General features: G+C 42.5%; 1 protein-coding gene across 4 annotated transcripts in view; it reads right to left on the reverse strand.

Annotated features, from left to right (window-relative positions):
* Nucleotides 1-444: 444 nt before the first annotated feature.
* The window catches only part of ITGB5 (integrin subunit beta 5), a 108,557-nt gene continuing 95,405 nt past the window's right edge, over nt 445-13,596 (reverse strand). For all 4 annotated transcript variants that reach the window (XM_053267775.1, XM_053267793.1, XM_053267785.1 and 1 more), the window contains 5 exons: nt 12,479-12,701; nt 10,480-10,583; nt 4,267-4,383; nt 2,574-2,740; nt 445-996 (listed from right to left, as the gene is read on the reverse strand). In XM_053267775.1, the coding sequence (XP_053123750.1) occupies nt 901-996; nt 2,574-2,740; nt 4,267-4,383; nt 10,480-10,583; nt 12,479-12,701 (707 nt within the window). In that variant the 3' untranslated portion in view covers nt 445-900. The remainder of the gene's footprint in view (nt 997-2,573; nt 2,741-4,266; nt 4,384-10,479; nt 10,584-12,478; nt 12,702-13,596) is intronic.

Consider the following 13,596-nt stretch of genomic DNA (forward strand, 5'->3'; position numbering starts at 1 on the left):
CAGGATTGTAAAGCTGACTTCTTTCTCTTGCTTTGAAATCTGATACAATAACATTGCCTTTGTAGTCAGTTTTGCAAGCAACGTTAGTGACCATAAAAAGCAACTCATCTAGGAAGCGTGCTTGTTAAAATCAAAACATGTTATGACCATTGTGTTGCAAGAGCGTCTACAGCTTTTTGCAGCCTCTGTCTTCCTCTCTTAGATTAGGAGATGGGATCCAAGTAGGGCTCAGCTAACTAACTGGTCAGCTTGCTTCTTTCATATTATTGATGTACATTGTCATACATTTTCAGCAGTCTATCTGATGATAGTTTATTCCTCACTGTACATTAACATTTTGAAAAATGGTCTAAAAATGACCCTGTTGAGCATGTAAAAACTGCAATAGACCTTGTGCCGATCTATGGCCTGAAGGAAAGCAAGGAAGAAATGATACACATAGCATGCATATGCAATTGCTTTATTTTTTTTATAAAAAAATTATTCTAAAGACTGTAGAACACTTGGATTTTTTAAAAAAATGCTCCCACCACCTTCTCCAATGCTAGTTTTCCTCTAAAAACCAGGCAGTGGCAGAATATCTCTATGAACTTGGCCTGCATCCCTTTTTCTACAGTGATATAGCTGAAGCTGCTATATGGTATGTTTGTTGTTCAATCTGCTGGCACTTCCAAGGCATCGAAAGAGAGTCCTGGGTCACAGGTTCTGAGCACATCAGTGTGGCTTTGGGACAGAGATCTGACCAGAACATGAGCCACTGGCTATTTGTCTTTTAATGTGCATATCCCCATGTTTAAGTTGCATTTGAAGAGACTCTCGCAGAGGGTTCTGTCTTCCATGGGGGAAGCGGAAGCAGTTGTCAAGCATTCAATTCTCACTCAACCAGCTTCAAGTATGCTGTCAATCAATGGTACCATTATAGGTCCTGTTGAGTTTGTTGAATGTGAAATCTAAACTATGTGTAGAAATAGGCTTGCGGTAAAGAGGGTTAGAAGCCTAAAAAAGAGGAAAATGAAATTAAATTATGAAACAATAGTGTACAGATCAGCAACAGTTAGTTACTGCTAAATCTCACTGAAATCAATAGAACTAGAAGCAATAAATTCATCCAATTAGTTCATTCACATATGCAGCGCTGTCAGTCCTTCACAAAGGTCTTGTGTATATACCTACAGTCTTAACCAGTCTGCTGAGCTATGATCCATCAACTTCTCAAAAGTACAGTCCTTTCATGATGATTACATTGACTTTGCATTGTGACTACATTGGGACACTGTCCACATACAGAGTCTCTCTGTTCACTTTGGTCCGGTTTTCAAAACACTGTGGTTATGGGAGTATGGAGCGGCGAGAGGACACCTGTGTTGATTAAACTAGCCTGGAGTCTGAATTCTTGTGAGGAAGGAAGACTCCTTGTATGAAGGAGCAGGAGTAGTGAAAGACCCAAGCATGCCTATGGTGCAGAAGAGCTTGCCCAGCAGCCCTGATGAAGACACACCCTCAGTGGCCCACATGTTGTGCAAGGCAACACTGGTGTTCCTGATGGCTGGAGCTGATGCAAATACAGAAGCCAGCCCCAGCAGTACTGTGCAAGAGCGCAGTGATGGATAAACCAATAAGGCATGAATGGTTCACTGCAGTTGTGCAACGCTACTGTGATTTACAAGTGCAGCAATGCTATTTTGAGTAATTGTGCAACACCATTGGGGCTGGTTTCCATGTGCAGGGCAATACTAGCTGCCTGGGAACCCTGGTGTTGCCTTGCGCATCACATAGGCCACTGACATCAGTTGGGAGAGACAGGGTACAGATCAATCAGTAATACATGACTAAACTATGGGGTGGGGTGGGGGCGGGTCCTTCTAAAGCTGATAAAGAGAACGATGCTGATACAGTTTTATGAGGATTTTGGCAAATGGTGGGTAGTGACTGGTGGCAATTCAATAGTAGTTGTATATCAAGGGGAAGGTGTATTGTATAGAGAGGAAAGGAAGGCAGCACTACAATGACAAAATTAGGCTTGATCTATACACAACATTTGTACTGATAGGAGGAAATGGGAATCATCATTCTGAATATATAAAGAAGTTTGACTAGATGTGTCAAATTAAAAGACTGAATGCCCTTTTCTGGTATTCAGAACATTTTACACTAACTCCATATATAACATACTGGTCATGTTATCTCAAGGTTTACTGAGACAATGCTAGTATCATTGACCTACCAACCTTCCCACATTGAACAGGATTTATTTCTCACCAGTTCAAAGGGATATTGATAGCAAGCAGATACACTTGTACTGAGATTGTACTTAGGGACACAACTCCCCAGGCCAATAATGCATTGTTCAGTTTGTGGTCAAACTATGGGTTATATAATTAATCAGGGTACTAGTAAATGGGCCAGGAGAACTAGGCCCTTCTCTAAATATGACAAGGCATGGCTTTTTCCATGTGTCTCTTCACTACCTGCAAAGCTACCTTGTGTGCTTCAAGATTCTCAGCAGACTTAAGCTTCCTCTCCCATCCCTGAACGTTTATCCCCCATTTCCCCCAGCATGAACTGATACGTACCATTTCATATCTTGCCCGGGAGCGCTCACTTTGGAATCTGGCAAATTCCTTCCTGTCGTGCATAGTGACAATGAGCTTCCAGATTGCCAGGATGATGATGCCTAGGAGCACAATACTGCCAACCACTGACAGTAAGATCAACTTGACATCAGGGGCAGTGCCACATTCTAGTCAGGAAGAGAGAAGGGAGAATGTTAAGACCCTTACAGTACAAATACAGACAATAGCTACAAACATTCCAACTTGGGGTGGAGGTGGTGAACAGTGCAGATGATCCCTGAAATGTGCATGACTCCAAGGTCAGTGCAAATTGTGAACTCCAAAAGTGAACTTTTAAACATTGTTATGAAGACAGAAAATTATCCAGTCGACAGTAAAATCTATAATCTGGGATCTAGGAGGCCAGAGTTCACTGTTAACGGATGATCAGCTTTCCTAAATCATTTGCATATATACTGTCGCAGAAACAAAAGTTATAGGCATCAGTCCAGTTAGATGCTGTTTCTACATGTATAGCTCTAGCTGGCCAGAGAAGTACACATGTGGACAAGTGTTGCAGTGGGATTCCCCGGCCTGATCAAGCAGCCAGGGCTATATGTATGTCTGGATGTCTTTGAGAAGGTGAACTTTTACCACTTAGCTCTTCAGAGTGGTCTTCCACTCCCCCACTTCTGCTTCCCTGGCAAACAACAACTGGTAGGCAGGATTTCAATGCTTTTGAAAGGCTTACGTACACCCTGTCCTGGCTGTTGGATTATTCTGGGGAACTGCATTTGCCACACCTCTTTGCACATGTGATTTCCTGTCCAGCTAGGAATATGGGTGTGGAAACATTCCCTACCTGGAATCGGGCATCTGCATTCTGATTCTGGAGAGCAGCCCTCTCTTGGATAACAACCACAATCCCCAGAAGCCATCTCCCTAATGGTTTGTGTCATGAGATTCTACAGATTAGCGGCCTCTACTGCCATACACAAACCAATTCATTTCAGAGAAACACTACATTCTGTTAAAATGCTAACACTCGTGTAGCTGGAAGCTACAGCTGCTGCCATCAGCCTCTGGACCCCACATGGTAATGGGTATTTCTTGGATTGAAGTTAGAAAAATCTTCAGTATTATGGTGCTTGTTTACTGTCATGTGTTTCTGTTTCTCATGCTGGGATTTATTTTGGCAAGTTACCACTTGTGAGATACATTTGAAAGAAGCCTAGAATATGGAATTCTTTCACGAGTTAGAAAAAAGAGTTTCCTGCTCTTTTTTGATATCTGGCTTAAATAAAAGTTTACAGCCGTTCAGTACCAAACATAAGAGTCAAGCTTTCAATACAAAACTTCAGGACTGAATCATCTCCAAAGTTTGGAACTGTTTAGATCAGGAGTCTTGGACTGCTATGTATTTTGAATTCCTTAGATGCTTTTTGCTCAGTTCATAGTTCTATTTAAGCCCAACCAGCATATGTGTTACACTGGCATTTGAGTACAGCCTACAAACTCAGTTTGGTGCAAACTTCACTTCTGACACTGATGCTTTCAATTAAGGCCTCAATTTCTTCTGTCTCTTCTTCCCTTGTCATGTTCCCCAATGGTCCACTGCTCTGCCTCTACAGCCTGCAAATATCACCCTCCCTCACCAGTTCTCATCAATATCCTATGTTTGGAATCCATTCCCCCAAAGCACATATATAATCACCTGGTTCCTTGAGGACAGTGATACTAGTCTTCCCACTTGGGAGTTCTGAGTAGGTAAACTTCATCACACAGTCCTTCACAGGGTAAGCGCACAAGATAGATTGTGGGTCATCAGTTTCTGGAATAAAATTAAGGAAAATCTCTTAGGCTCCTTTGCAGTAGAAGGGTGACGTTGTAGCATATGTTGACAAGGCTGCTAAACGACAGCATTGCTTCAGTGTTTGTTGCTCCATGTTTGTTTTGTTGGCTACTTGTTCAATGCATTGCAATTTATGTGTGAAGTACCCATTATTTTGGCCCCAGCATTGAAAGACTACACTGGGACTCTAGAACTTGTGGGGCTCCGGATTCCTTTCGGCACGAGAGGCTGGCTCGTGGTACATATGGAGTGCATTATGGAACCACTCCAGTGACTGAACACTGTAGAAACCCTTAAGGAAGCAAGTGGGTGGAAGAGGTGCCTAACCTCATCATTTAGAAACCAATGGCGAAACACGTTTCCAAGATTTAAAAGGAAATGTTGTGGCTTTCTTTACCCTTCTATGAGAGGAATTCGCATGAGTCGCTGAAAGAAGGCCAAACAAAACCAAAGCTTGGATGGATTCCTTTGGAAGAGGAAGTTTCATTTCCTTCTATCAATCTGTGTGGAGGAAATAATTGTCTGGAAATAAGCTTAATTTTGCAGGCCAGTTGGGGCAAGAGGAATGGAGGGAGGAAATGGGGATTAAAATAGTAACTAATAATGTCTATGACATGCACTACAGAAATGCATGCTGGGATGGCTACACTAAGAAGGTCAGCAGGTGCCATTAAATGGAGTAAATAGCCTCAAAAGCAGCCAGAGATCTAGGGCAGAGCAGGGATGAACAAGTGCCTAAAATCCTCAGGTCTTGATGTAACCTCTCACTTTCGCTTCTACAGGCCTGCTTACCCTTTTTGAGCTATCCCTGGGGGCCTAAGACATCTGGGCTCTAATTCTAGATCAGTCAAGAAGACACTTAAAAGCCTTGAGGAAGTTACTTTCTGTTTGTGTTTGTGTATCCATGTGAACTATTGATGTACTTCACCTTCATAACATCAGAACCTCATAACCACTGTTCTCTCTAACAGGGATTCCCAGGTTCACTACAACTCCCAGCATCTCCAGCTGCAGTGGCCTTTGGCTAGGAATTGTGGGAGTTGTAGTCAACAACATCTGGGAATCCCTGTTAGAGAGAACAGTGCTCATAACAGCTAAGGAATAACTGATCAGTGTTAAGTATTCCATTAAAAAGAGAGAGTATCTGAAATGCACACATGCTTAAGGAAATAAGAGATGTCTTGCTGGATGCACAAGAGTGTCTCTACCTATTGCAGCATTCTTTATGAGAATTCCTAGCAAGCTGCAAGCTCAAGGAAGTTCATCAGAACTTGGCCACTGGTTGACTGATAGTCCGAGTGCCGGGAAGGCCTCTCATTCTTTTTACAGCCAGACATAGGGGAACAGAATCAAGGGGCTTTTTTAGTAGTAGTGTAGGGCTTTAGTGTCACTAGTCAAGGGGACACAGAATGAACTGTTTATTGTTCACATTTATTCTCTACAAGGTTCACATTGCAATCACTTTAAGGACAGGTATCCAGTTCTTTTGGCTACATTCCTGGTTTGATGTTCCGCTTCCTCCTATGGTTTTGATGAGCAACATGTTCTCAAATGTGCTGAATGAGTTGCAAGGGATTTTTTCCTTAAAAACAACAACAACAAAAACCTGGTGCACGCACTGCGCAAGAGTACATCAGCCTAGTAACACTGCATTTGCACAAGTGTGCAAACACTGCACAAATTGTGTTATATGAGAGTGGATCCATCATTTCCAATGGGCTTATTCCTGTGGAACATAACTTGTGCAAATTTCACATTTACACAATTTATGGGAATTGTACAAATCCACTTTTACTAGACTGATGTATTCTTGCACAGTATATGAGCCACTGTGAGTGTGTGCTGGAAAAGAGAAGCATACAACTCAGAAGAAAAATGTCAATAAAGCGGCTGACAAGAAGAGACAGGAGGGACTTGTGGCACTGCTGCAGTGGATCCAAAAGCAGCTGTAGAGAGCTGTAGTTGCACTACAAGCATTACCCTATTTCTTCCCATTGTCACAAATGGGGAAAACTGCAGTAATGCTTGCAGAGCAACCATCGTTCTCTAGAGCGGTGTCACTGCTTCCAGGTCCACAGCAGCGGCGCCACAAGTCTCTCCCATCTCTGTAGGGCTTGTGCATCATGTCCCACATAATGGAAGACAACACCGGAGGGGAGGAGTGATCATCACTAGTATTTACCACATTACTTTACTCCCACAGTTTAAAAGATGAGAGAAATGCTCCCACTGAGGAAGGATGGCATTCTCTAATAAATAGAGAATATCAAACAAAACAAGAGATGGCTTCTCAAGAGCAGATGCAGGGAGGATATTTAAGGGGGTGGGGAAGAATATGCTGCCGGCCTTAGGCAAGAGATAACCATGACAATCATGCAACCATAAGGCAACGGCAATGGCTATGTTACTGGGGCCATGACGGGAGTGGGAGATGGTGCAGAATTTGGGTTTTTCCTACCGGTGGGCAATGAGGTCTCTGGGGAAAAGATGTTTGGATCTCCTTTACACCCATAGGAATGTGCTAGCTGGCAGGAAATGGTTTGGATCCATGCAACAACTGGGTAGCAGGAGCACTTTCCCTAAACAACAAGCCGACTCTTTGGAACAGCTCCTATTATGCGTGCACATTTTCCAACTTGGCAAACAACAATTGCAGCATAAATGCCTGTCCATTATTTTTCAAACCCAATTATGGACTTGCAAAAATAATGCATGAGAACTGGATATCTATTTTAAGCTAGGAAATATAAGTTCTAGTTCTAGTCAGAAAAAAGAAGGCCAATCATAATCCTGACTGAAGAAATCAACCCGATAACCCATGGTAGTTAAAATGTGAGAAGATGGCTCTGCAACACGCTGTACAATTGCTGAATTTACATGTTCTTCTCTCTCTCTCTCTTGAACTCATTTTTGAACGTTCCAAGCCAACCGGCCAATCCTGAGGCATATGGCTACAATGTGCTGAGAAAGTGAGTACAGCTCTTATCAAAGCTGCACGCCACCCACTGCACTTGCATTCCAAAAACATGCGGAATGGTTTTGTCTCCAGATATGCTTAGACGGGCCATTTTCAAGAGGAGGGCGTAGAAGTGAGAGGACCTGGAATGGAGGTCAAGTGGGAAAATGTTTGTTCTAGTGGATCACACAAGGATCGATTGCTACCAGGAAGCACACACTCTTGCAATAATAAACACCAGGAAACATCGCAGTAAACATTTAAGGAAAGTTGGCATTTCAAATTCAAACCATCATGGTTTGATTTTATATCCGTTGTCCAGTGACAATTTCTTCCTTTGTAGGAACATCAGCTGTAAGTACAGGCCCAGTTCTTTAAGAGGCATTTTCCAATTCTCCATGGGCTCTAAGGGGGCACCTGCACTCCAGAGTTATGGGTGGCCAACACAATATAGAACTGGAAATTCTAGGACCAGCTCATCCAAGATAAGCATTGAGGCTCTTTTGTGCAGACCGTGAGATAGAAAGTATTTCTGTGATTCAAAGTACCCAGCAACTGAACCTCTCTGATCTAGTGCAGCCTTCTCACAAGACGGAATTCACGAAACTTAAAACTGTGACTGCAGCTGACATACTGTGCAAGGAAACATGGGTGACTGGGGCACTACCCCCCACTCTCTACACGTGTGTAAGCACTGCCTATGGGGCTGCACTGCAGGGCAGCTGTCAGCAGCGCTCCATTGTAAGCACTCTGTGAACATAATCACACGACTCAACACCCATTGGAAATAATGGGTCTTGCATCATGCAACGGTGTCCACAGAGTTTTAGGACAGAGTACTGCTGCTCTGCAGTGCAGCAGCCACCCGTGTCCCTGAGCACGGTAGGTCAGCCATTATTTCTTGTCTTAGAAAACAAGGAGTTGCCGCTTCCTGAATCAAATCACTCATCCTCCTAGGCAACCCTTGTCTATTTTGATTGAGCAAGTTCCAACTTGCTCACTTTTGTGTTTTGCATTTTGTAAACAGATCCACAAGAAAAGGGTGGCAACTGGCCAAACAGCAAAAGATTCACACTCTTAATATGTTTTCTCATATCCTACTCATACGATGGCAGCAACGACACTAATTTTACAAAGTGTGCCAAAGAGTTAGGGAACATATTATATAGGCTATAAATTCATGGATGACTTTGCCTTAGGGCAGGAGGAAAGTGTTCTTTCACTTTTCAGATTTCAGCATTGGTCCTCTTGAAACCCTTTTATTGCAGCCTATACAATGTACACAAATGTACACCAAAAATGTTCATTTAAAAGCTAGTTTCATGCTAGCTAAATCTTTTATACTCCCACATAATGGAACAGTTTAAGCCCCAGATTGGGGACTTTAATAAAGCATTCCATTTGCTCCTCTGAATATGTCACCCACCATCAGAAGTAATTTGCCACCAATGGTTGATAATTTTGTAGATATCTCAGGGTGGGACTCCAGCAGAAAAGTCTGTTTGAAGCATGGTCACGTTACCTTCAGTAAATTAGATTTTTGTGCTTTGCCCAAAATACATGGATCACAGAATCTCCTGAACCCATGCCTTCCAATAACATAGATCCACTGATAGATAACACAGTGCAAAAATAAGAGCTGAAAAAGGTACCAGTGCCATTTCCTAATCATAATTGCTAACACCGGGTGAGCAAATTTCCCAAATTCATTTGTATTTCCTCCCCTCTCTTTGTGCAGGAAGTGATCTGGGTACAATTTAGCACAATATCTATGTGCTAAATCCATGTTGTCCATATCATTGGAGCATTGCCTGTAAAGCCATATCAAGCCTGCATTTCAGGCTTATCTGTATGTGGTTATCTGAATTTAGCTTTTTTTGTGACTGGTAAACATCTGTGTTTACAGAAGAAGCCTGAAGGGTTTCAAGTGGCGGTTCTGAGAATGAATCACCTTTTAAATATGCTGCCACAAAATCTCTGTAGCATTGTCGGGTGCCACTGATGAAAATGCTGGCGTTTTTCTCAAGGAAGGCAGTAGGGCTGATAGTGAAGTCAAGTTTACATAGCAAAAGAAATACAAACATTGCTGATAAGAAGGGAAAAAAAACCACCACAGCTGAAAAGTGTGTCACAACAGTTGGCACTGGCAAACAGTTCTCTTCTGTGAAATTAGGGGGAAAGTCAGGGAGTCCAAGAGAAAGAAACCACAAGCATGGCTGAGCAGCAACAAATGAGAGAGAGGAGGGTGTGTGTGTGTGTGTGCGCGCAGGCTATGATTAACTTTCAATTCAAGTGATATAATGGCTTATAGATTAAAAGCATAGAGGCTTCGAGGCACAGAGTTGGAATGGACAGCTCTCTAACCCACACAAGGCCATTCAAGTACCAACTGCATCTCCCTTCCACAAAGACCAGCTTATGCAGTCCAGACTGCAATGTGTTTCAAGCAAGGGGCCGCTGAACACATGAAGCTGCCTCACACTAGTCAGAATGGTCTGCTCTAACTGGCACATGATCCAGACAGAGTCTCTCCCAGCTCTGTGGCCCAAGATTCAACTGGCAATGCCAAGGACTGAACAAGAGATCTTTCTATCCAAAGCAGGTACTCTACCATTGAGCAATAATGGCCTCTAACCCCATGGATGACGACATCTACAGAGCAAAAAGTTGGAATAACTCATGCAAATGAGCCACCATGTGCTATCCAAAAGAAATTAGACAATATGCTTCATAGTTATGTCTAATCTGACCTGAAGCCTGTAGGGTTTGTTTTTTTTTGTCTTCACAGCAATTTCAGGCGAATGTATCAGTTCTACAAACTTTCTTCTGAATTCTAAGATAAATGCACCCACAGTTTTCTTTAACTGAGACTGCCATGTCCCACTCTGGCATAACCTCCTCCAATGCAGCTGTAGAATGGTATACTATCCCCTTTGAATTCCCTTTTGGCTATACTACATAAGCTGTGTTGTTCTAGCTTCTTTTGCTCATGAGATAAATTCCCCATTCCCCCTTTTCATCCTTCTTTTCATAAGCAAATTACTTTGAATCTGACTGCTAGAAATGCAGCTTGTATGCTGATGTTGGGATTCCATCTGTTTCACCTTGGTGGTACTTACTGAGGACATCCACTTGCGTAATGATCTCATCCCTGCAGTGCTTTTGGCAGGTCTGGTTATCAGCCAGTCTTCCCGAGTTAAACAGCACACACTCAATGCAGTCCCTTTTGAAAGATGGACGAGAGGGGAGTGATAAGAATATCTTCAAGACATGCTTGCCTTTAAACACGACAGTCAGGGTCCCTTCTCAAAATAACACAATTTTCCTGTTGTCTACATGTGCCAATGGAGACCTGCTCCATGTTGACACAGGGCATAGTGTCTGCTATATAAAATCATATTCAGATCTTTCCTTGGTTTCTCTTGTTCAACAATGCCACAGTAGATCTTTTTGAAGTGTAGACTCACCATACATACCATTATTCTAAGGTTTTAAACATTCTCTTATTACATCCAATTGACATACCTCATAATATTGCTCAACGTATGTAAATCCCATTTCTCTTTTTTTCACTGGTTTATGCATCAATTTAGGAGATATTTCCAAGTAGTTTACTTTCCTAGACTTGTTTTAAAAGCAATGTTTGCCAATTCTTCAATAAAATAAAATCGTTCAAGGGAGATTACACATTAAAGGTATACATAAGGCACAACCCTCCAACGCCGTAAGGAAGGCTGTGGGTCTGCAAGAAGCCTTCAACATCCCTGCCCTGAAGGCTTCCTTGAACAATGTTCCAGCCAGTGCAACCCTCAGGATCAGATTTATACAGCTGGAGAGGTTTTTTGAATGGAGGGAAGGGGTGCCAGAATCCCTCCCTCCTCACCCTCCACATCCAGAACTCTGCGCAAAGAAGACTTCATTGCCCAGACGCTGAAGGCTTCTTCTTCAGTCCTGCAGCCTGTCTACTGGCAACAGAAGGCTTTGCATTATGTAAGCCACGACATAGAATTTTAGGTGACATTTTAATAACTGATATGCGGCCAATTCAAAGGTGGACAAATTAATCTCTCCAATTTTTTGAAATTTATTTTAAAGCTTGAAATAGCTCCATACCTTTGTAAACCATTCATAAGCTCTGGTATGGACATACTTGAAGATTATCATTGTTTCTACACTATATTAGCATTGCTTAACCACAGATTTTATTTTAGCTTTTTATTTGGTATATTATAGAGATAGGAGCTAGATCATTGCCAAGACTGAATTGCAAATCATTAGCACTCTGAGCTGTTCCCATCTTTAAAACAGAAATGTTTTTATTTATTTACATTTATATCCCGCTTTTCCTCCGAGGAGCTCAGAACAATGTACATGCTTATTTTTATCCTCACAACAACCCAATGAGGTAGGTTAGGCTGAGAGGTACATGACTGGCCCAGAGTCATCCAGTGAGTTTCATGGTTGAATGGGGATTCAAACTCGGGTCTTCCCGGTCCTAGTCCAATGCTCTAACCACTATGCTATGCTGGCTCTCTTCATATGAAATAAACTAAAACTAAAAATATGGAACAAACTATAAATCTAAGTTCAAGTGCCTTCTCCACTTTGGAATTTCAGTTTCATAGCCAATGTTTTACAATCAGCAGGAGACAGCAGCATTTGGACTCAGTGGCAGATAGCCAGACTAACCCTCCACCAATTAGCCAGGATTTTCCACTGTGCAAGGGGAAGGGACAATGATGAAATTTCTGATGACCTCCCGTTCCCCCCACAGCTGTCTGTGCCTCCCAAAACTATGCCACAGAGGGCTGGGGGACTCTCAGGGAAATAGTTTCAGGAGGCATAGGCAGCTGCAGAAGGAAGCAGGGACCTTTCACAGCTACTACCAGAGAACATCTTTAAACTGAGGAAATTAAGGATGGAGTCTGGGCTTCATGTCTGCAAAGCACTGAGCTACAGTAATCACTTCTACCTTCAGCCACATTATGGAAATTTCAAGCCATGCACATCACCCCATCCTGAACCTTCATGACTATATGTGGGTGGGTAGCCATGAAGGAAGCTGAAGAACCACAAAAAGAGGCACTGTCAAGTTCCTATTTGAAGGGTGTACAATACCTTTTAGTGCTGCAGACACCTGGGCAGGTGGGACATTTCTCACAAGTCTCCCCAAAGGCACCAGGTTCTGTGCAGTGGCATTTCCCACAGATGCAGTTGCCTCTGCCACTGCACATCTGGCCATCGTTGGAAAGACACGGGTCCGTCTCTGTTGAGCAGTTGCAGTTGTCTCCTATATAGCCCCGATGACACTTGCACTCCCCACAATGGCATTCTCCATGACCTAAAGGCAATTTAAACAAAGGGCATCAAGTGTGTGGCCAAATGGGCACGATTCCAGAAGATGTCTGAAACTTCCCTTCAGAGACAGGGACACTAAACAGCCAATGAGGTCAATGATGCAGAGTTGGGCTAGACTGATGTTCAAGTGAAACCCTTCCTTGGCCATGGACAAATCGTGATTTGTGTGGCCCTGGACAAATCGTGATCTCTTATCTTTAGTTCCCCACCTGGAAATTAATACATTGGTGATCCAAGGTTGTGATCAAAGCAATCAGGATAAAGATTTACCTACCCTAGGACTGCCAAGGTCAGATTTCAAAAGCAGATGCCACCCATTATGTTCTGGAATAAAGGACAATCTTTTAAAAGGGGAGATGGCTCATACATTTGAAGCACATCTTGCTATCTTCAGCTATGCTCCATACAAAAAAAAAGTGTTATGCATGACATTCAAACAGAAAGCCAGTTCCTAATGCTTATTATTTCTATAGAACAAGAGCACAGACATGCTTGTGATTACTTCATGATGCGGCTGAAAAAATATATGCTTGCTTAGTTAAACTGGAGCTGCTCTTCCCCCTGCTCCCCACCCCCTGCAATAACAAATGTTGAACAATATAAAATATTTTCATCTTTGAGTTTCTTCCTTTCTTTGACATAATAAATCCACTCTTTCTTTACTCTGTGCCAACAACAACGGGCATTAAAAAGGCTACTATAGGTCCTAGCAATGCTGCTGTTTACAACACTTTGCAAGAACCTTTCCCTGCAGGAATTATGTCCTAAATGTGATTGATACAATCTTTATACAGAGGTCACTCCTTCATATTTAGGACACTTGGAAGCAGAGTTTCTTACAATGAAGAAGAGTGTAGTCCAGCCAAATAACTCCAGGA

Source organism: Hemicordylus capensis, chromosome 1, assembly GCF_027244095.1.
Source record: "Hemicordylus capensis ecotype Gifberg chromosome 1, rHemCap1.1.pri, whole genome shotgun sequence".
Taxonomy (NCBI): domain Eukaryota; kingdom Metazoa; phylum Chordata; class Lepidosauria; order Squamata; family Cordylidae; genus Hemicordylus; species Hemicordylus capensis.